Source organism: Mirounga leonina, unplaced genomic scaffold (genome assembly GCF_011800145.1).
Source record: "Mirounga leonina isolate KUSES-001 unplaced genomic scaffold, KU_Mleo_1.0 Mir_175, whole genome shotgun sequence".
NCBI lineage: Eukaryota > Metazoa > Chordata > Mammalia > Carnivora > Phocidae > Mirounga > Mirounga leonina.
This window is the reverse complement of record NW_023270453.1, coordinates 8,639,286-8,656,060: the sequence shown is the minus strand read 5'-3', so window position 1 is coordinate 8,656,060 and position 16,775 is coordinate 8,639,286. Positions and strand designations below refer to the sequence as shown.

The following is a 16,775-nucleotide window of genomic DNA, read 5'->3' as shown; positions in this document are numbered from 1 at the left end:
GGAAGGTGAGGTTAGCCTGGGTTTCCCCTTAGAATCATGCTCATTAAAAAACCCCCAGAATCTCAGAGCTCCCTATCACATGGCTCAGCAGAAATAAGCTGCTAAAGTTCTCCCCAAGACAAAGAGAAGGTTACTGGAGTCAACAAGCAAGGTTTCCCAGCAGAGGGTTTCCTGCTTGAGAAAGAAAAGGCCTCCAGCCTCGCCAGCCCGGCTCCACTGTCTGCAGTATTTCAGCGACGCACCCCTGATGTCCAAGTACTGTTCGCTTTTTGGGTCCTTTTGGTCCAAGAGGCAGAAAAATAAAATCGAGGGATGGTCCAGGTGGAAGGAACTCCTTATGCTTTTCATCTTCCGATCAACAAACCTAAGCTGTGAAAAGCTCCGGGACTTCCCTCCGCCCTCTTACCAAGGGCTTTGCTCTCACTGGAGCCCTCAAACCCTTCCTTGCAGGAGCGACGTGCTTGTCCTGACGTCCACGAGGCCAGTGCACGCACGCGGACACATCCCCGCCACCGGCGGTGGGACGCAGCACGCTATACTCGGCCCTGCTTTTACTCACTGAGCAGCTATTTACGGAGTCTCTCCCACGAGTCAGGCAGTGTGCTAGGCAGCACACATATGGTACTGGGAAAAAATAACGACCAAAATCTCTGCATTTTTCTGAGGGGGGAGGCGGGCAAATAAATAAAACTACACAGTATGGAAGTCCGAGGAAAACAGGTTCCGAGGACAGCCAGACAACAGGGCGGGGCTGCCACGGTTAGCAAGGCGCTCGGGGAAGGCGTCACTGGCATGCCATTGGAGGGCGTTCAGAAGGAAATTGGGGGCAAAGCCATCTACCTTAGGCGAGGACATGGCGAGTGCAAAGGCCCAAGGCACCCCTCGTGGGCGTGCGTTTGCTACGTTAATGCAGAAAACACGGAAGGAAACATTAGAAGACAATGGAATAGTCTTTAGCCATAAAGAGGAATGAAGTCCTAATTCATGCTACAACATGGATGACCCTTGGGAACATTCTTCTAAGAGGAAGAAGCCAGGCTCAAAGGACACAGATTCTAGGATTCTACTCATATGAAATGTCTGGAAGAGGCGAATCCACAGAGACAGAAAGTAGGTTCAGGGTGCCTAGAGCTGGCAGGGGGTGACGCGGGGAGTGACCAAGAGCTCCCTGTGGCTTTTCTACACGCTTGACGGGTCAGTCCTAGTCTGGGTTGATCACGAATCCCAGGATGCTCTTTGGTTAAAACTTCATAAAGCTAACTACTTAAAAGGAGCCAGCAGTCCAAGATAAAGGCCCCCTAATCCCTGGTGCCGCCCTTTCTCTGTAAGAAGCACTCCCAACCTGTCGTAAGATTCTCCTACCAGGGTCCTCCTCTTGGAGTTTCTGTGGTGGCCTCTGCAGATGACAAGGAACCTCCCCCAACTCTGACATCTTGTGGGGAGAGGGTGAGGGGTGTTCTCCTCAGTGGCTGCAGGACCTGTAGTCCTTCCCGGAGCTGGCTGGTGAAAAAGCTGGTCAGGGATCTGGTTTTTATGGCTTTTCAAGCCCCACAGCTTCAAGCATAAAGTCAATGATGTGCCTAAACACATTCACGTGTGCAGCCAAGCAGCGGCGACTCCCTCAGCTGGGGCTCCTAAGGCCTCTGCAGCTGGGGCTGGGTTTTGGTTTCCAGTCAAACAAGAGGCCTGGAAAGACGGGAATTCAGAGCTCCCCTGGCTCTTTGTGTTCCCGATAAAAGGCCAGGACAGAATATCCAGCACAAGGAGGCTCAGTCGGCTCTGGTCAGGGGGAGTCCATGGACCACATCTGATGGTAGCTTACGCTTTCTAGAATGATTATAGGGATTGGTGAGGGGGCCTGCAAAGCCCCACGGAGCCATCAGAAACACCCGTTGGCGATGCTGGAAAGAACTGGGTGGCGGATGGTCCAGGATTTCACTGGCCAGGGCTCTCTGGAGTTGCCCCAGGTGTTGGCTCAACACAGGCTTGTGACGAGCTATGCTGTGTGGGGGTGACAATGTTCCAGCAGAGCCATAACGTGGGATATGGAAATGGAGGCACCAGCTGAGGCTTTAAGATGATCTTTCTTGTTAGAGGGACCAGTGAGCAGACCACCCAGTAGTGGAGGCCAAAAAAGGGTCAAGGACAGGCTCAACAGGCCCCCACGAGCCTTGGGCTGCTGGGACAGCCCTGGTTGGTCTGAGGTCATGGTGTGATTGCTCGCCGGTGCTGTCAGTCACCATCTAAAGTGTCCTGGTTTTGAAACGAAAACCCTGTGGCCACAAAAATACAAATAGTCTAAGATTCCACTCAGATGAAGTGCCCAGAGTCGTCAAACTCACAGACACACAAAGTGGAACGGTGGGTCCCAGGGGCTGGGGGGAGGGGGTGCAGGTGGTTGTTTAAGGGGGACAGAGTTTCCGTCCTGCACCGTGAAGGAGTTCTGGAGACTGGCTGCACGACAACGTGGATATACTTAATACCAAGGAACTGGACAAGTAGAAAGGTTCCAATGGTAAATTCTATGTGCATTTTATCATAATTAAAAAATTAAAAAAATTTTTTTTAAGCCTTACAGTTTAGATGACTTGAAACTCCTCACTTTCAATTGGGGTATAAAATGTTTGGGAGCGCCTGGGTGGCTCAGTCGGTGAAGCGTCTGCCTTCGGCTCAGGTCGTGATCTCAGGGTCCTGGGATCGAGTCCTGCTTCGGGCTCCCTGCTCAGCGGGAGTCGGCTTCTCCCTGTGCCCCTTCCCCTCCCCTGCCCCTCCCCCTGCTGTTTTTGTGCAAATAAATAAATAAATTAAATTAAATCTTTAAGAAAAGAAGCTTTAGAGAGGTGGAATCTGAGGGAGAGTGTTAGGGGGAGAGAGGTGTGCTGTGAGCCTCCCGTACCTGGGGAGGGAAGTGAAGGATGCCTTCTGTAAACCTACTAAGAGAGAGCTCACTAGGGGCACCGGGAGAGCTTGAGGGGTGCCTCCTGAAGTTAGGGGAACCAAAAACCACTGCCTGACTCCTTCCTGCTCCAGAAATTGAAACAATGAGAAGCAGACTTGGCCAGGTGAGTGGGAGAAGGGAGATTTAACTTTAAGCCAAGCTTGGAGCTTTGGTTGTTAGAAAGGACTAGATACTCTAATTACTTAATGAAATTAATTTTGCTGCTCAAAGTGACCGTGAGGCTTTGTATTTAACACTTGGAAGTGATCCAACAAGTCACAGGACTGCCCCTGTTTTTAATCTAGGGAAGAACCCATTTTTAATAAACAGTGTGAGATAAAAGAGATTTACCCTTTGAGAGTCCCAGGTGATCAGTGTTCTTGTTAGACTAGCAAAGTCTTTGAGTTTTCATAAGCCAGAGAAACCGAATCTGTTGCTAAGTCCCTGCTGGCTCATGGTTCCTCTGGAGTGGGTGAGATTACTGGATGCTCTTTAGCAGAGCTCTGGGATCCAACAACAGCGTTTGGTTTTGATTTGCTTCTTCAACTTGCATCCCAGGTCAGTGGGGCTCCCTGAGTAGCGGGAATCCGTTTCTGTGACTTATTTAGAAGACAGTCTCCAGGGGGCTGCTGGCCTGTCTGGCTGGGTGTTTATTTGCGTGCTACGAATACCTAAGCTTGTGTTTGACCCCTACTCTTCACACCATCACTGTGGATGTTTATACGGCCTCCCTCACGCTGTCACATGCACCCGTCCTCGTCGGGAGGAAAAAATGCCTGAGACCAGGCACTGCTCTGGGAAGTGGCTGAGACCTGGGAGAACTCACGCTTCACAAAAGGGACAGGTGTGTCACTCAGGGAGAAGAGCTGCCTCTGCTCATCTCATCAGTCTCCCTTGGGCTCTGTCCAAACTGGGCAACCATCAAAGACAGGGGTTCGCCTACTTAGAAATGGAGAATTTCTCTCTCTACCACTTTCTTCTGAGAGAACATTGCCTTTCATTCTTCCTTTTGTTAATTGCTCCCTTCTAGCTTTATGACGAGCTTGCCCCTTGCTTCATTCTCTTTCACTGTTTTTAATCTCTTGAGTCTCCCCACCTCAAGAGTCTCGATCGTCTATATCAGCCGCCCTGCTGATGAGGAATCTGAGGCCTGGAGAAGTGACTTGTCTTGCAACCCTAGAGCTAGGACTTAGTTGTCTTGACTATCATAACAGCTATCCTCCTACTACAATTAACGGTAGGAGGTAGGAACAGGAATGTGGTACCCAAAGGGTTATGCCAGGCCTGGAGGTTAACCCCCACAACCAGTCCCCCTGGGGACCATCTGGGTGGACTCTTCAGGGCAGAGTGCACCCACCTCCGAGAGGTGCCTTCCAGCAGATCACCCCAGGAGAGATCTGGAGCTGCCTCTCCTAAAGGAATAATTATATTCCTCTCCTGTAGTGCTGCCGAGAAACTGCTCTCCCATGACAGTTTCTTTCTAAGGATGACCCACCTGGATGGGGCAATGCTTTTATTTTCTGCTCACAGACATCATCTTCTGCAAAAGTGGCAGTCTGACACCAGCATGCTGGGACAGTTCCAACGAGAACACAACAAGATACAAACGGGTGTCCTTGGAGTTTTGGATAACTCAGGACTAGGTTCCAACATGGCCTTCATGGGGACTTGTGGGAACAGAGGGACCTTGGGTTCCCAGATCCAATGACCAAGAAAAAAATTCAGTCCTCTTAACAAAGAGAGACTGTTTGCTCTTCGTGGCAATTCTGCCGCTCAGGCCGGGTATAAAAGAGGCCACCGATACTTGCAATGTCAAGGGCAACAGCATTTTTAGAGAGAAGATACAGCTTAGAAGTAAACATTCAAGATGGAGGAAATCAGACTCTTATCTCATGGCTTAGTCTCCATTTCACAGATACAAGAAGAGAGGCCCACAGAGTGAATGGATTATCACAAGTTTTCTGAATATGCCAGAAAGACTTGTGGACACAGAGTGCCGAGTCCCACCCTCTGAGTGTCTGAGCACACAGCTCAGGTGGGGACGTGGAGTGTGCACTTCTCACGGGTTCCCGGGTGGATGCTGCTGGTCCACGGCCACGCTCTGAGAACCACGGCTATAAAATCTACCATGCCCTACTGTCTAGCTTCTCCCTTCGGGACTGAAGGACTCATCCCCTCTTTGGGAATCGCCTTCCACGGTAGGGAGCCACCTTGCCCAAGGTCATGACCCCTTCCCTGTGGGTCCCTTGCATCTGGTGATTGGGGATTAGGCTCGGCCCACCTGTCTCAGAGTGATGGCTCCTCCCGAGCTCCAGAGCTTGGTCCAAGCCTGCATCATAGCTCAGCCTCCCTGTCTGCGTAGACCTGCTTCCTTCCCCTTCCCCACTGGCGTTGATTCCCAGAGTATTTCCTGCGTGCAAATCTGCCTCTGACGCTGCTTCCCAAGGAGCTGGATGTGCCCTTTCTCGGAGGGAGGCTCACTTCAATGTCACCTGCTTGGAGAGACCACTCCTCACCATCCACCACGCTGCCGCTCTTCTGACTGACTTGTTGTCTTCCTGGAACTGGAGACTCTGACACAGTGTGTTGTAGACTGCCCTCATGTCACCGTCGGACCATCGTCCCCACTGGGCTGTACACGCTGGGAGAGCAGGGGCCTCTTTCGTGCCCTAGAGCAGCACCTGGCCCACGAGAGGCAGTTCTCAAATGGGGACCATTTTATTGGAGAGGATTTTGAATCTGACGCCCTCGACAGAAGTTCCAAAGCTCCGGTGACTTCGGTTCTCGTGCAGGAGGAGACCGTGATTCCCATTCCAGAGAATTCAGCCATGCCTCGTGTTGGTGCTTTGAGAACAGGAGGTCTCGTATTGATGTTCTGCAAAGGGTATCTCAACTTCCTTAGAAGACAATTGCTTTTTTCCCCTTTCTCTTGGGGAGTTCAGATGGCAGGCTCTGGTAACGCTCTATGCCCCTCACCCCCACCCCCATTACCCTCCCGGCAGGCCTGCTCTGCGGCTTTGAGGCAGGCCCCTCTTGATGACCCATGGCCAGGGCCCGTCGCCTACAATCCCTGCACCCTTCTGGGTTGGCTCCGCACCAAGGGAGGACCGATAGGGGCAACCGGAGGAGGTCCTCTGATCCAACATCGGGAAGGAGCAAAGGCTGAAGAATGCTAAATGCATGATGCGGGGGTTCTTCTCCCTCACAGTGCACAGGCTGTGGTGTCCAAGAGGGATACAGACAGTGGAATTGAGGGAGGCACCCACCCAGGGCCTGCCAAGGCAGAGGGCTCAGCAACCCGAAAATGAGTCAAGTGCATCCAAACAGAAGCTGAAAAAGAAGTCGGCAGTGCACTTAATGGAGCGCTTATGGCTGAATAATGGAAGCAGGCTAGCTCCACTGGGAGTCAGTTCACAGTTAATGGAATATTTCCTGTAAATATTATTTTCTCTTCCTGTCTCATCATCAAAAATCTTTACTAATCTGGGGAGGTGACAGTAATGCATCAATTCCCCGAGCTAATGCCCCTGCTTCTGAAATACTCCCAGGAACCCTAGGAGGCCCCACTGGCTGCTCGGGACAGGGGGCAGACCATTTACTCCGGTTCCTTCTCCTAATGTCTCAGAGGGGCCCCCACAGGGCTCCTAATTGTGCATCTAAGTGTACATAAAAGCGCCCCTAATTGCATATGAAATAAATAAGTAAATGCTGTCTGCTGACTACGTAACAAAGAGCGCACTGCCATTCCTCCCCAGTGGGCAGATTTCACCAGATGCGGGCTGGGCTGTGGGTCGCAGCCATAAACGATGAGGCGCAGATATTGAACATCCCTTCTGGGGAGGGTTCTAGAGCCACGCATCTTGTGCTGTTTGTTCTCTAATGCCTCAGACACAGCCCGCAGGAAGGATGACTCGCACCCTCCTGGCGCCCCACTCGGAAAGCCTTTCCTCTTGTAATTTATGATGGCTTCTGAGGGTTCCGTGGCTGGGGTGTCCACGGGTTTGAGGAGCACCAACTACAGCAGCATGGCAGAGAAGCAGCTCAGCGTGGCACTGGGTGGGAGCGGAGTCCTGAGTGTGGGGCAGCCTGGTGTCCCAACACCTCTGGTCCTCGTGCTCCCAAGAGGGGACAGATGGTCCCAGAGATCCGACTTTCAGACTTCCTCAGCTTTGCTCTAAGGAATGCAAGGTCCTCCTCGAAAAGAGAGAAACCGATGGGACAGATTTCATCCAGCCTATTCATCTCTGCCCCGCATGACCCAGTTCCTTGAGAGTTAATAACCAATGCCTCCTCAAGATCTATCATGTAGTTTTCATTCAAATGTTCATTCAAACGATGTCCGCGGCAGGTCACCACTGAGAGCCCCTTTACATAGCTGGCACTCAGTCTTTTTTTTGACGGATTAGGTCTCTTTGTTTGGCTGTAAATGCAAACTAAGACGAAGCTCCAGATTGACTTCACCTGCCCAAACGCCAATCTGACCGTGTTTCATTCTTCTCTGAGGCCACGAGGACTGAGGGTAACTTCTCAAATCAAGAACCTCTTCCTTAGGCGCCCCCTTGCTACACAGGGGGGCACATGCAAAAATGAAACGTAGCGGGGCGCCTGAGTGGCTCAGTTGTTGAGCGTCTGCCTTCAGCTCAGGTCATGATCCCAGGGTCCTGGGATCGAGTCCCACATCGGGCTCCCTGCTCCGCGGGAAGCCTGCTTCTCCCTCTCCCACTCCCCCTGCTTGTGTTCCCTCTCTCACTGTGTCTCTGTCAAATAAATAAAAAAATCTTAAAAAAAAAAAATGAAACGTAGCTAGGAGAAATGGGGTAAGATAATCTCTGCAGCTGCAAGATTTTATTTTCTGACCACTGTGACCCTCCTCCCCCTTCTCTTAACGGTGCCAGAGCCACACTGGCAGATGCGTGGACACTGCGGTTTCTGTACAGGCAAATCACGTTCTCGACTGTACATACAAACTGTCAAACCATAATGTGGGAAGAGAGGGCAGCTGAGGCAACCAGGGGCATGTTTCCAAGCGTCACACGGTATTTTAGTGTGAACATCCTGGAGTTCAGGAGTGGGAGGCGGGCACAGGGTGGGAGGGAACACATCACTGGGGAAAGGGGAGAAGCAGAAGGATTTGCTGAGAGGTTGTGGCGGGATATTTAAGAGCTTGTCACAAATCTGGGTCCCTAGCTTTGGATACTGTTTGGGGTGCTCCCCGAGCTTTTTGAAAGAACTCATAAATGCAAGCAGGGGCTCATGTTCTGGGATATGTGAATGTATTGTAGATTTCTTTTTTTTAAGATTTTATTTATTTATTTGACAGAGAGATACATAGCGAGAGAGGGAATACAAGCAGGGGGAGTGGGAGAGGGAGAAGCAGGCTTCCCGCTGAGCAGGGAGCCCGATGCGGGGCTCGATCCCAGGACCCCAGGACCATGACCTGAGCCGAAGGCAGACACTTAACGACTGAGCCACCCAGGCGCCCCGTATTGTAGATTTCTATTTTGATTTCGTTCTATTTGTGGATTTTTTAGTTTTTGGTGGGCTATTCTTCTGCACATGCAGTTCTAAAATACTTCTGGGGGCAACCTGGGTGGCACAGGTGGTTGAGCCTCTGAGTCTTGGCTTTGGCTTAGGCTGTGATCTTGGGGTCCTAGGATCAAGCCCCGTGTGCCATGTCGGGGGTGGGGGTGGGGTCCATGCTCAGCAGGAGAGTCTGCTGGAGATTCTCTCCCTCTGTACCCCACCCCGCTCATGTGCGTGCTTTCTCTCTCTCTCTCAAAATAAATAACATCTTAAAAAAATTAAAAAAAAAAAACTTCTGAAGTTGGTCTTGAGCTTCTGAACATACACAAAAGCCAAAATACCCTTTTCAGGTGTCCCCACGTGTCTAGCGGCTCCTGACACGTGTGCCCTGAGGACAAAGAAGCTGGTTTTCTCCTGATAAACAGCAACAGCTTGTATTTGGGGCTGTGCTTCCGCAAGCTGGAGCCCATTTGTGTAGAAGGTTTAGGTAGCAGGTAGGAGCGTGTGATTAGGAAAGGATTTCCATGTTCTCTCTACTCCACCCGTGAGGGACTCTGTGTTTTACTCCATGTCACCCAAAGCCACCAGGGGCTCAGAGTGACGATTAAGCAATTTAGGGGAGACTCTGTGACCACAAATGGCAAAGCGCACCCAACTAGAGACGCTGGAATGAGCCAGGGTCCCACCCATTTCTGGACAGCGATCAGCTACCCACCCCCTTCTTTTTCAGTGGATCATATGGGAACACTTGAGTGGGTTCTCACGGGCAGCTTCTGAGTTCCTGGGCTGTGTGGATGGTTTGCTGATGCGTACCAGAGGATGCCTCCAGGCCGTCGGAAAGAAAGGCAGCAGGCTCAGCCTGTCACTGCCTCTACTTGAATGTTGGCTCTCAGGATGGCGGTGCATGTGACAGAGCTGCGGTAACTGGGTCAGAGTGTCAGGCAGGGCCTCTGCCGGGGCTGGAGGTGCAGCTGTTGCTACAGAAGGGCCTCCAAGAGCAGAACTGGGCGCCACTCCCAGTCTCCTGAGCCACGCTGGGGGCCTACCGCAGTGGAGCTCCGTCAGCCTGGGCTCTGAGCAGGGGTCGTGGTGTTGCTGGAAGGCCGCCCTCCCAGGAGCCGGCTGCCTTGCGCCCTGGGTTCTGGGGCCCTGCGGCTCTCCCCGCGTGCAGAGGCGCTGCCAGACATACCTGCCGAGCCCAGCTACCTTCCGCGAGTTCGCAAGGGAAGCACAGATGGATGCCAGTTCGAACTCTGGCTGCATTGGGGAACTGGCCGGGCCAGAGACGGGGCAGAGTGGAGCCGGGCGGCTGTGGCACCTGCAGAAGGCCGGCCTGGAGCAGTGCAGACCGACTTCGGGCACTTTCTGTGTGACTCCTCATTGGCCCGTGCAGCTCCATACACGCACAGCTCAGGTGCCAGGAGTGCAGGCCGCATCCCCAGAGACTCACAAGTGCCTTCCACATAACAGACGACCTCTTCCTGACAGTGGTGTTGATGTTGGGGGTCAGAAGGAAGAGGCTCCCTGCCATGTTCCTGCCGCTGGGCCTCAACCATGGCTCCGGTTTAGGTCTGGTTTTCCTGCAGGTCCCACCCCGCGTCTTTGCAGACAAGGACACTCCTCGGGCTAATGAAACTCAGGCATCTCTTCGTCTTCCAGCCCTTGCAAAGGCCTATTCTTATTTCTTTTTAAAAATTTTTTTAATCTTTTTTTTTTTAAGATTTTTATTTATTTATTGGAGAGAGAGAAAGTGAGAGAGAGCATGAGAGGGGAGAGGGTCAGAGGGAGAAGCAGACTCCCCATTGAGCGGGGAGCCTGATGTAGGACTCAATCCTGGGACTCCAGGATCATGACCTGAGCCAAAGGCAGTCGCTTAACCAACGGAGCCACCCAGGCGCCAGGCCTATTCTTATTTCATGTGCAGACTATCCATTAAGGTCTTAAAGAGGGCTCCCCAAATGTCATCGGGTTCAGGGCTGCACCACCTGGTCCCGCCTCTGTCACACAGTAAATGTCATGGTGGGGAACCCAGCCCAAGTCTGCTCATAGCTACTGGAAATTTCTCTGGTGTGCCAAGTGTCACTCCCTCTCCATCTCCTCTCCACTGCCCGTTCAGTCTCTGGTTCAGTTATGCTTTGGAAATTCTGCACACTCTGGAGCTCCCACTGAATACCCAACTGCTTACCTGTCACAGCAAACCCAGATGTCCCATCACGCCTCAAACTCTGCATGTCCTAAACTGCCCTTATATCCCATACTCTGGCTGGGAAGCGTCTTCTGACGGCCACCCTCTGGCCCCATACAACTGATCAACCTCACCTACCTTCTAAGCATCACCCTATCACTGACACCCTGCGCCCCCGCCAGTTCTGGCCTATGCCACTGTAATTACGGCCCAGTTTGCAAGTTCTGCCGTGTATTTCTCCAGCTCATCCTCCATCGCTGCCAGAGCGCTGCTTCTAGGATGGTGAGACTCCGATCTGGCCCCTCCTCCGTGTCAAATGTTTGGTGGCCCTCACTGCCTCGAAGATGAAACCCCCTTCACAGAGCCTTCAGGGCTCCCCCAGCTGCCCGCTGGGGCCTCTCAGCCTCCTCTCTGGCCGGCCTCCTCTGCCCCTTGCTTCCAGCCCAGTGGGGCTGTGTGCTTCTCCACCTGGCACGCTGCTCCCCTTCACGGGGCTTCCATGCAGGCCTGCACGCCCGCCTGCCCCATGCTTCCTGCTCCCACTTTGCCGCCTGTGAAGACTTTTCCTTCCTCCTTAAACCCAGTGACTCTCCTTTAATTCCCCACAGACCGTCATGCAGAGCTCTCCTGGAGTACCTGGGGACACTGATGCAATTATCATACACTTTACTCCCTGAGGGCGTGGCCGGGTCTTGGGTTGTATCCTCTGAGCCCTCCGCTCGGCTCGGCACATAACGAGTATGCGATAAACATTTTTCTGAATGAGCAAATGAACGGTGACTTTGGTGGCTTGGTTGCCCCTCGATTAGTAACAGACTCAAGAAACTCAACTACTGGGGCGCCTGGGTGGCTCAGTTGTTTGGGCCTTTGCCTCTGGCTCGGGTCAAGATGTGAGTCCTGGGGTCAGGTTCCCCGCTCAATGCGGAGTCTGCTTCTCCCTCTCTCTCTCTCTGCCCCACCCCCACCTCGTAACTACTTCCTCAGAGGCCACAGAAACATCAGTTATTTTACATAACAACTCGGTTTGAGTACAGCCAATGCCCTGAATAAATATCCTGACCTTTTAACATTTTTATTTTGCTGACCTGGATAAACTCAACAAATGACAGTAAATCCTCTCAGTCAATGGCTGATTATCCACACCTTTGGCTTCGTACTTTTCCAGATCCTGAAGCCTGTCACAGAGTCCTACAGGAACAGCGACAATTGATGGAGTCCCTGCAATGTGTCCGCCCTGAGTTTCCCGTCTATTGGGTGCTCATTAATTCTCTAATCTTCATTAGTACCTTAATTAGAGAAATGAAGCCAGCTTACACTTATTACTAAATAAAACCAAATGCCAAAGAATACATGTTAGCATGTCTTTTCCACCCTCAGAGGGAGAGCAGAATTCTGCTGCATTTGAACAAACTCTGCTCACTGGCAACTATGCACATCGGCCTTGGTCTTCCACCAAGTGTGGATGATTGGGAGCTGGAGGGATTGGAACCAGGGTTTCCTGAGAGGATCTAGGAGGGTTCTCGGCTCTTGCAAGCAGGAAAAAAGGCCAGGCAAGATGCAAAGAGAGGAGAGTGGATGTCCAAAGAAGGAGGGATGGAAGAGACCATGCAAGAAAAAAAAAAGGCACAGAAACATACAAAGGCCATGTGGGAAAGAGGCAGAGGGGGAACCGGAAGAAAAGAGACAGTGTGGAAGAAGCACAGACCCTGCGACTGAGAAAAACACAGAAGGAACCAATCACACAGGGCCCAATGCACGTCTTGCAGCATAGAGTGGCAACTGGAGAGATATGGGATTTAGCCACCGAACCACGTGCCCCTGGACAGCCAGGTCCCTACTGCACTGTTCCCAAGGGAGAGCACCCCCCTCACTTGCTCAGGATCTTTTCTTTGAACTTAACTGACTTACTGATCAACAGAGTGAAAATCCTCCCTAGCCAAGGGCCATTTTTTCCCCCTATCATTTTAATAAAGAAGCTGGCTAAGGCAGATGCTAAGCAGACAGCCTACGATAAGCTCAGATATGTAGCATGGATTTCCATCCCGTTCGTGGATAAAGAAGCTTTTTGGAAAGCAATCCAGAATGACATAATGGACCAATATTGCTTTCTCTCTCCCACAGCAAGTGTGGTTTTGATAGACTTTTAATATGTATTTTGGGGCTTGAACTGCATACTGTCTTCTCCATTATTCTCTGCCAGAGGATCTGAATGACAGCGCTAGCCCAGAGATATTTTTCCATTATAATTTTTCAATTTGTTCTGGTCTGAAAAATGTGTGTAAATGAAAACAGAGAAAAGTCAAGCACTGTGTCCCCTTCAAACATTCTATTTTGTGTTTATGATGGCCTTGCAGACCCCGCTCTGCTTCCCTTTCTTTTGGCAAATGACCTTATTTTTTCCAGATTTCTGATCACTTCTAATATGCCATAAAGTATTTACCCGATTTGCAGGAACGCCTCTGACTCTTCTTTAATTTTCACCCTGTTTTGACCTACAATTTCTTCTTTTAGCTCCCCGCCACCAACCCCCCCCCAAAAAACCCCCAAACAAAACAAAACAAAACAAAACAAAAACCCAACAAAGCGCACCGACAAGCTTTGGGAAAGCTCAGATTGGCCTCAGGACCGAAGAGAGATGTTCCCTCCCTTTCCCAAGGGCACAGAACCCCCACCCTCCCCAGCCAGGAAATGAAGGAACAGGACAGTCCCTCAAAGCCCTTTTGCCCATCTGCTTTGGGAGAGCTGGGCCCGTCTCCTTACCTTAAATAATCATAACAGCTCAGGTTTCCCTAGTGACCGGGAGAAAAAATATTTACCCGGGAACTCAGACTGGATGACTGTAGAGTAATTTGTATACACTCAAATTAGCAGGGGATTGGTGAGCCCGGAGGCCCCGAGGCTGCACGGTGTAATATTTTTACTCACTTCTCTCTGCGGGCCATCCGCCCGCAGAGGAGAGCATGCTTACCTTCCGTGGCTTCACTTTATCGTGGTAGTCATATTGGAAGATTCCTTTGTAGCTCAGTCCCAGCCACCATGGTATCCCCTGCTTGTCCTAGGACACGGAAAGGAGCGCGGGTAAATACAGGGCCAGAGAACACACATGGGAACCAAGGGGAGGCCTCTGGCTCATGTGATAACAGAGGAAAATACAAATCCCTTGATACGGATGGAGCCCACCTCTCTCCTTTTCACCTTAACAGATGCGCCACGTCATCAGATGATGCTCAGTTACATGAACAAGTGCCATGTAACATGCCCTGGGGTGGGGACCCAGCTCTGTTCCTAACCAGCAGCACATCGTGATCCTCCCCGTCCCCCTTTATGAGTAAGTGACAAATGCCTTGCTCTTGGTCCTCCTTCTAAGACTCCAGGTTTCACCACAACAGAAAATCTGAGAGCATTCTAATAAAACGACCTTCTGAGCCGAGAAACTGTCATCGACTATCAGAGCTAGAAGGGACCGTGGAGAAGGTGACTCTTCTAAAAAACTTTTTAAAAGACTTTATTCATTTTTTTTTTAGAGAATTCTGAGGTTCATAGCAAAATGGAGAGGCAAGTACAGAGATGTCCCATACACCCCTGCCCCCATACCTGCAGAGTCTCCCCTGCTATCAACATCCCCACCAGAGGGGAACATTTCTTATAACCTGATGAACCTACATTGATACATCATGGTCACCCAAAGTCCAGAGTTTACATTAGGGTTCATTCTTGGTGTGGAATCCTCTATGAGTTTGGACAAATGTATAATGATGTGTATCCATTATAATAATATCACGCCGAGTAGCTTCACTGCCCTAAAAATCCTGTGTTCTCCCCCTCCCAGGTTCCGGCAACCAGTTTTGCCTCGTCCAGAATGTCATATCGTTGGAATCACACAGTATGTAGCCTTTTCACCTTGGCTTCTTTCACTCAGTAATATGCATTTAAGATTCCTCCAATTTTAAAGACAAAGAAGTCAAAGCAAAGGGTTGGTCCTGCTCTATTCAGGACCCACCCCATCTCTCCAGCAGGCCAATGGCAGGGGCCACCATGTGGTCCTGCTCATCTTAAGGGATCTGCTGGGCTGAGTGACTCATGCTGTCAGACAAAAGTAGCAAAATCGAAGCCTAGATCTTCCGAGACCTGAATTAGAAACACCAAGTCCCTCTCTTTATTCCTTTAACAGAGACCTCTTGCCACCAGATCGTAAACTGTGATCCTACATTCAGGTAGGGATGACTCTGAGCTGTTAATTACAGCTCCTGAATGCTAGGAGCCGAACGGGCATAGGAAGCAACCTCCCCCCTACATTTGTCCTAATTGCCACACCATGAATAACCTAGTTCACCCCATTGTAGATGTCTTAGCAACTCAAAATTGGCTTCATGCCTTTCAAATACCCATGAGTTATCTTAAGGTAGGCACAAAGATAAAAAGGGGCAAGGAAATACATTTGGAATTTTTAGAAAAGTTTCAGGGTATATGATTTCCTACAGATTTTTTTTTAAGGTATAAAACGTCTGTCTCTGGAAAGTGCCTGTGTGTCTTGCAACAGTTCCAGAGAGCAGCACAAGGGGGGGATTCAAGACCACCGCAGCTCCGGGGTGACCAGGTTAGTGGTCACCACGCCACAGAACCCAGCATCTGTGACATCACGGGGCCACCAACTGGCGAGGCTGGAGACAGTTGGTGTGGGCTTGCTCTTTCTCCAAATAAGTAGGAGTGCAGTTGCTTAAGCCCAGAGATTCCGAGGGCCAAACATGCACACACTTCTGGAGCTCTGCACATCACAAGGTCTGCTTCTGCTCTCACGGATTGCAAAAGAGCCTGTTTCTCAAGTTTTATTGTAAGGCAGAGAGCACATACATCAGAAGCCACCCTTTGTCAGGCACCGGGGCTGACAAAGAGATGGGACATGCGTTTACACAAGGAAAAGACCGGATGAAGTCTCTCCTCCAAGATTTCCACTCTGTCTATAGTCGAACATCTACCCTACCAAGGCTACGCAAAGTGTTGTGCGGGCTGCCACGAGGGACACAAAGATACAGGAAACACGGAGCACGTTCCGGCCCAAAGGAATTAAAAATACAGCTGGATGGAAACATGGGGAAAAAAACTGGCCAACAAGCAAGAGACTCTCAGTTTGGATTGGGGGGAACTGTCTTGCATTCAGGAGTATTTTCTGCTCTTTGTGGCTGGACTTTGGGCAAGGACTTACACTTTTCATGTTGGGGTAAGTGGAGGGAGGAAAATTATCCTTTCTCATCATAGATAAGGGCGCACCAGCACATCATTATCTATTATTTCAGGGAAGGGATCCCAGGCAGGGGCATTGTGGATAAAATTAAAGTGAGTTTGGAATAGGGTCCATGTTCCACTGGACTTCCACACCCAGAAGCTCTGCAGTCCCGACCTCCCAGGATTCTTCTGAGTCTAAAAGGAAGTAGTGATTTATTATACCCACTTTACAGGAGGGAACATGAGTTTTTTTTTTTTTTTTTAAGATTTTTATTTATTTATTTGAGAGAGAGAGAATGAGAGCGAGCGAGTACATGAGAGGGGGGAGGGTCAGAGGGAGAAGCAGACTCCCCGCCGAGCAGGGAGCCCGATGTGGGACTCGATCCAGGGACTCCAGAATCATGACCTGAGCCGAAGGCAGTCACTCAACCAACTGAGCCACCCAGGCGCCCTGGGAACATGAGTTTTGAAGAGAAACTGCATCAAGTCTTCCTACACAGGGGAAAGTTCCAGTGCCCCAGCTCCCCCAGCACACAATCCTCCTGACCCAGTCCTCCGCCTCGCCCATCTCCAGCCCCCCACCACATCTTCAGTCAGATTAAAAAGGAAAAAAGTGAGAGTTGCTTGTATGTTTTTTTTAAGGGCAGGCTTGGCACTTACCTTCACTGCGTAGTAGTGAACCCCGTAGGTTGGGAGAGACTCCACGATGCTCATGTAGCTGGGAAGACAGACAGACAGACACACACACACACACACACACACGAGGGTGGTTATTCGGCAGAACTGGAATCATATACGTGTGTGTGTGTGTGTGTGTGTGCATGACAAAGCTCTCGGAGTGATGATTTACTTGAAAATGACCCTGAACCATTCATTGCCCCCCGGAGATTGGTCTTTGCGAGCAGA

At 50.7% G+C, this 16,775-nt stretch overlaps 1 protein-coding gene across 7 annotated transcripts in view; it reads right to left on the bottom strand.

Annotated features, from left to right (window-relative positions):
- FRMD4A (FERM domain containing 4A) overlaps nt 1-16,775 on the bottom strand; it is a 310,088-nt gene that overhangs the window by 75,347 nt on the left and 217,966 nt on the right. For all 7 annotated transcript variants that reach the window (XM_035021598.1, XM_035021605.1, XM_035021599.1 and 4 more), the window contains exons 10-11: nt 16,530-16,587; nt 13,615-13,701 (exon numbers count right to left, since the gene is read on the bottom strand). In XM_035021598.1, the coding sequence (XP_034877489.1) occupies nt 13,615-13,701; nt 16,530-16,587 (145 nt within the window). The remainder of the gene's footprint in view (nt 1-13,614; nt 13,702-16,529; nt 16,588-16,775) is intronic.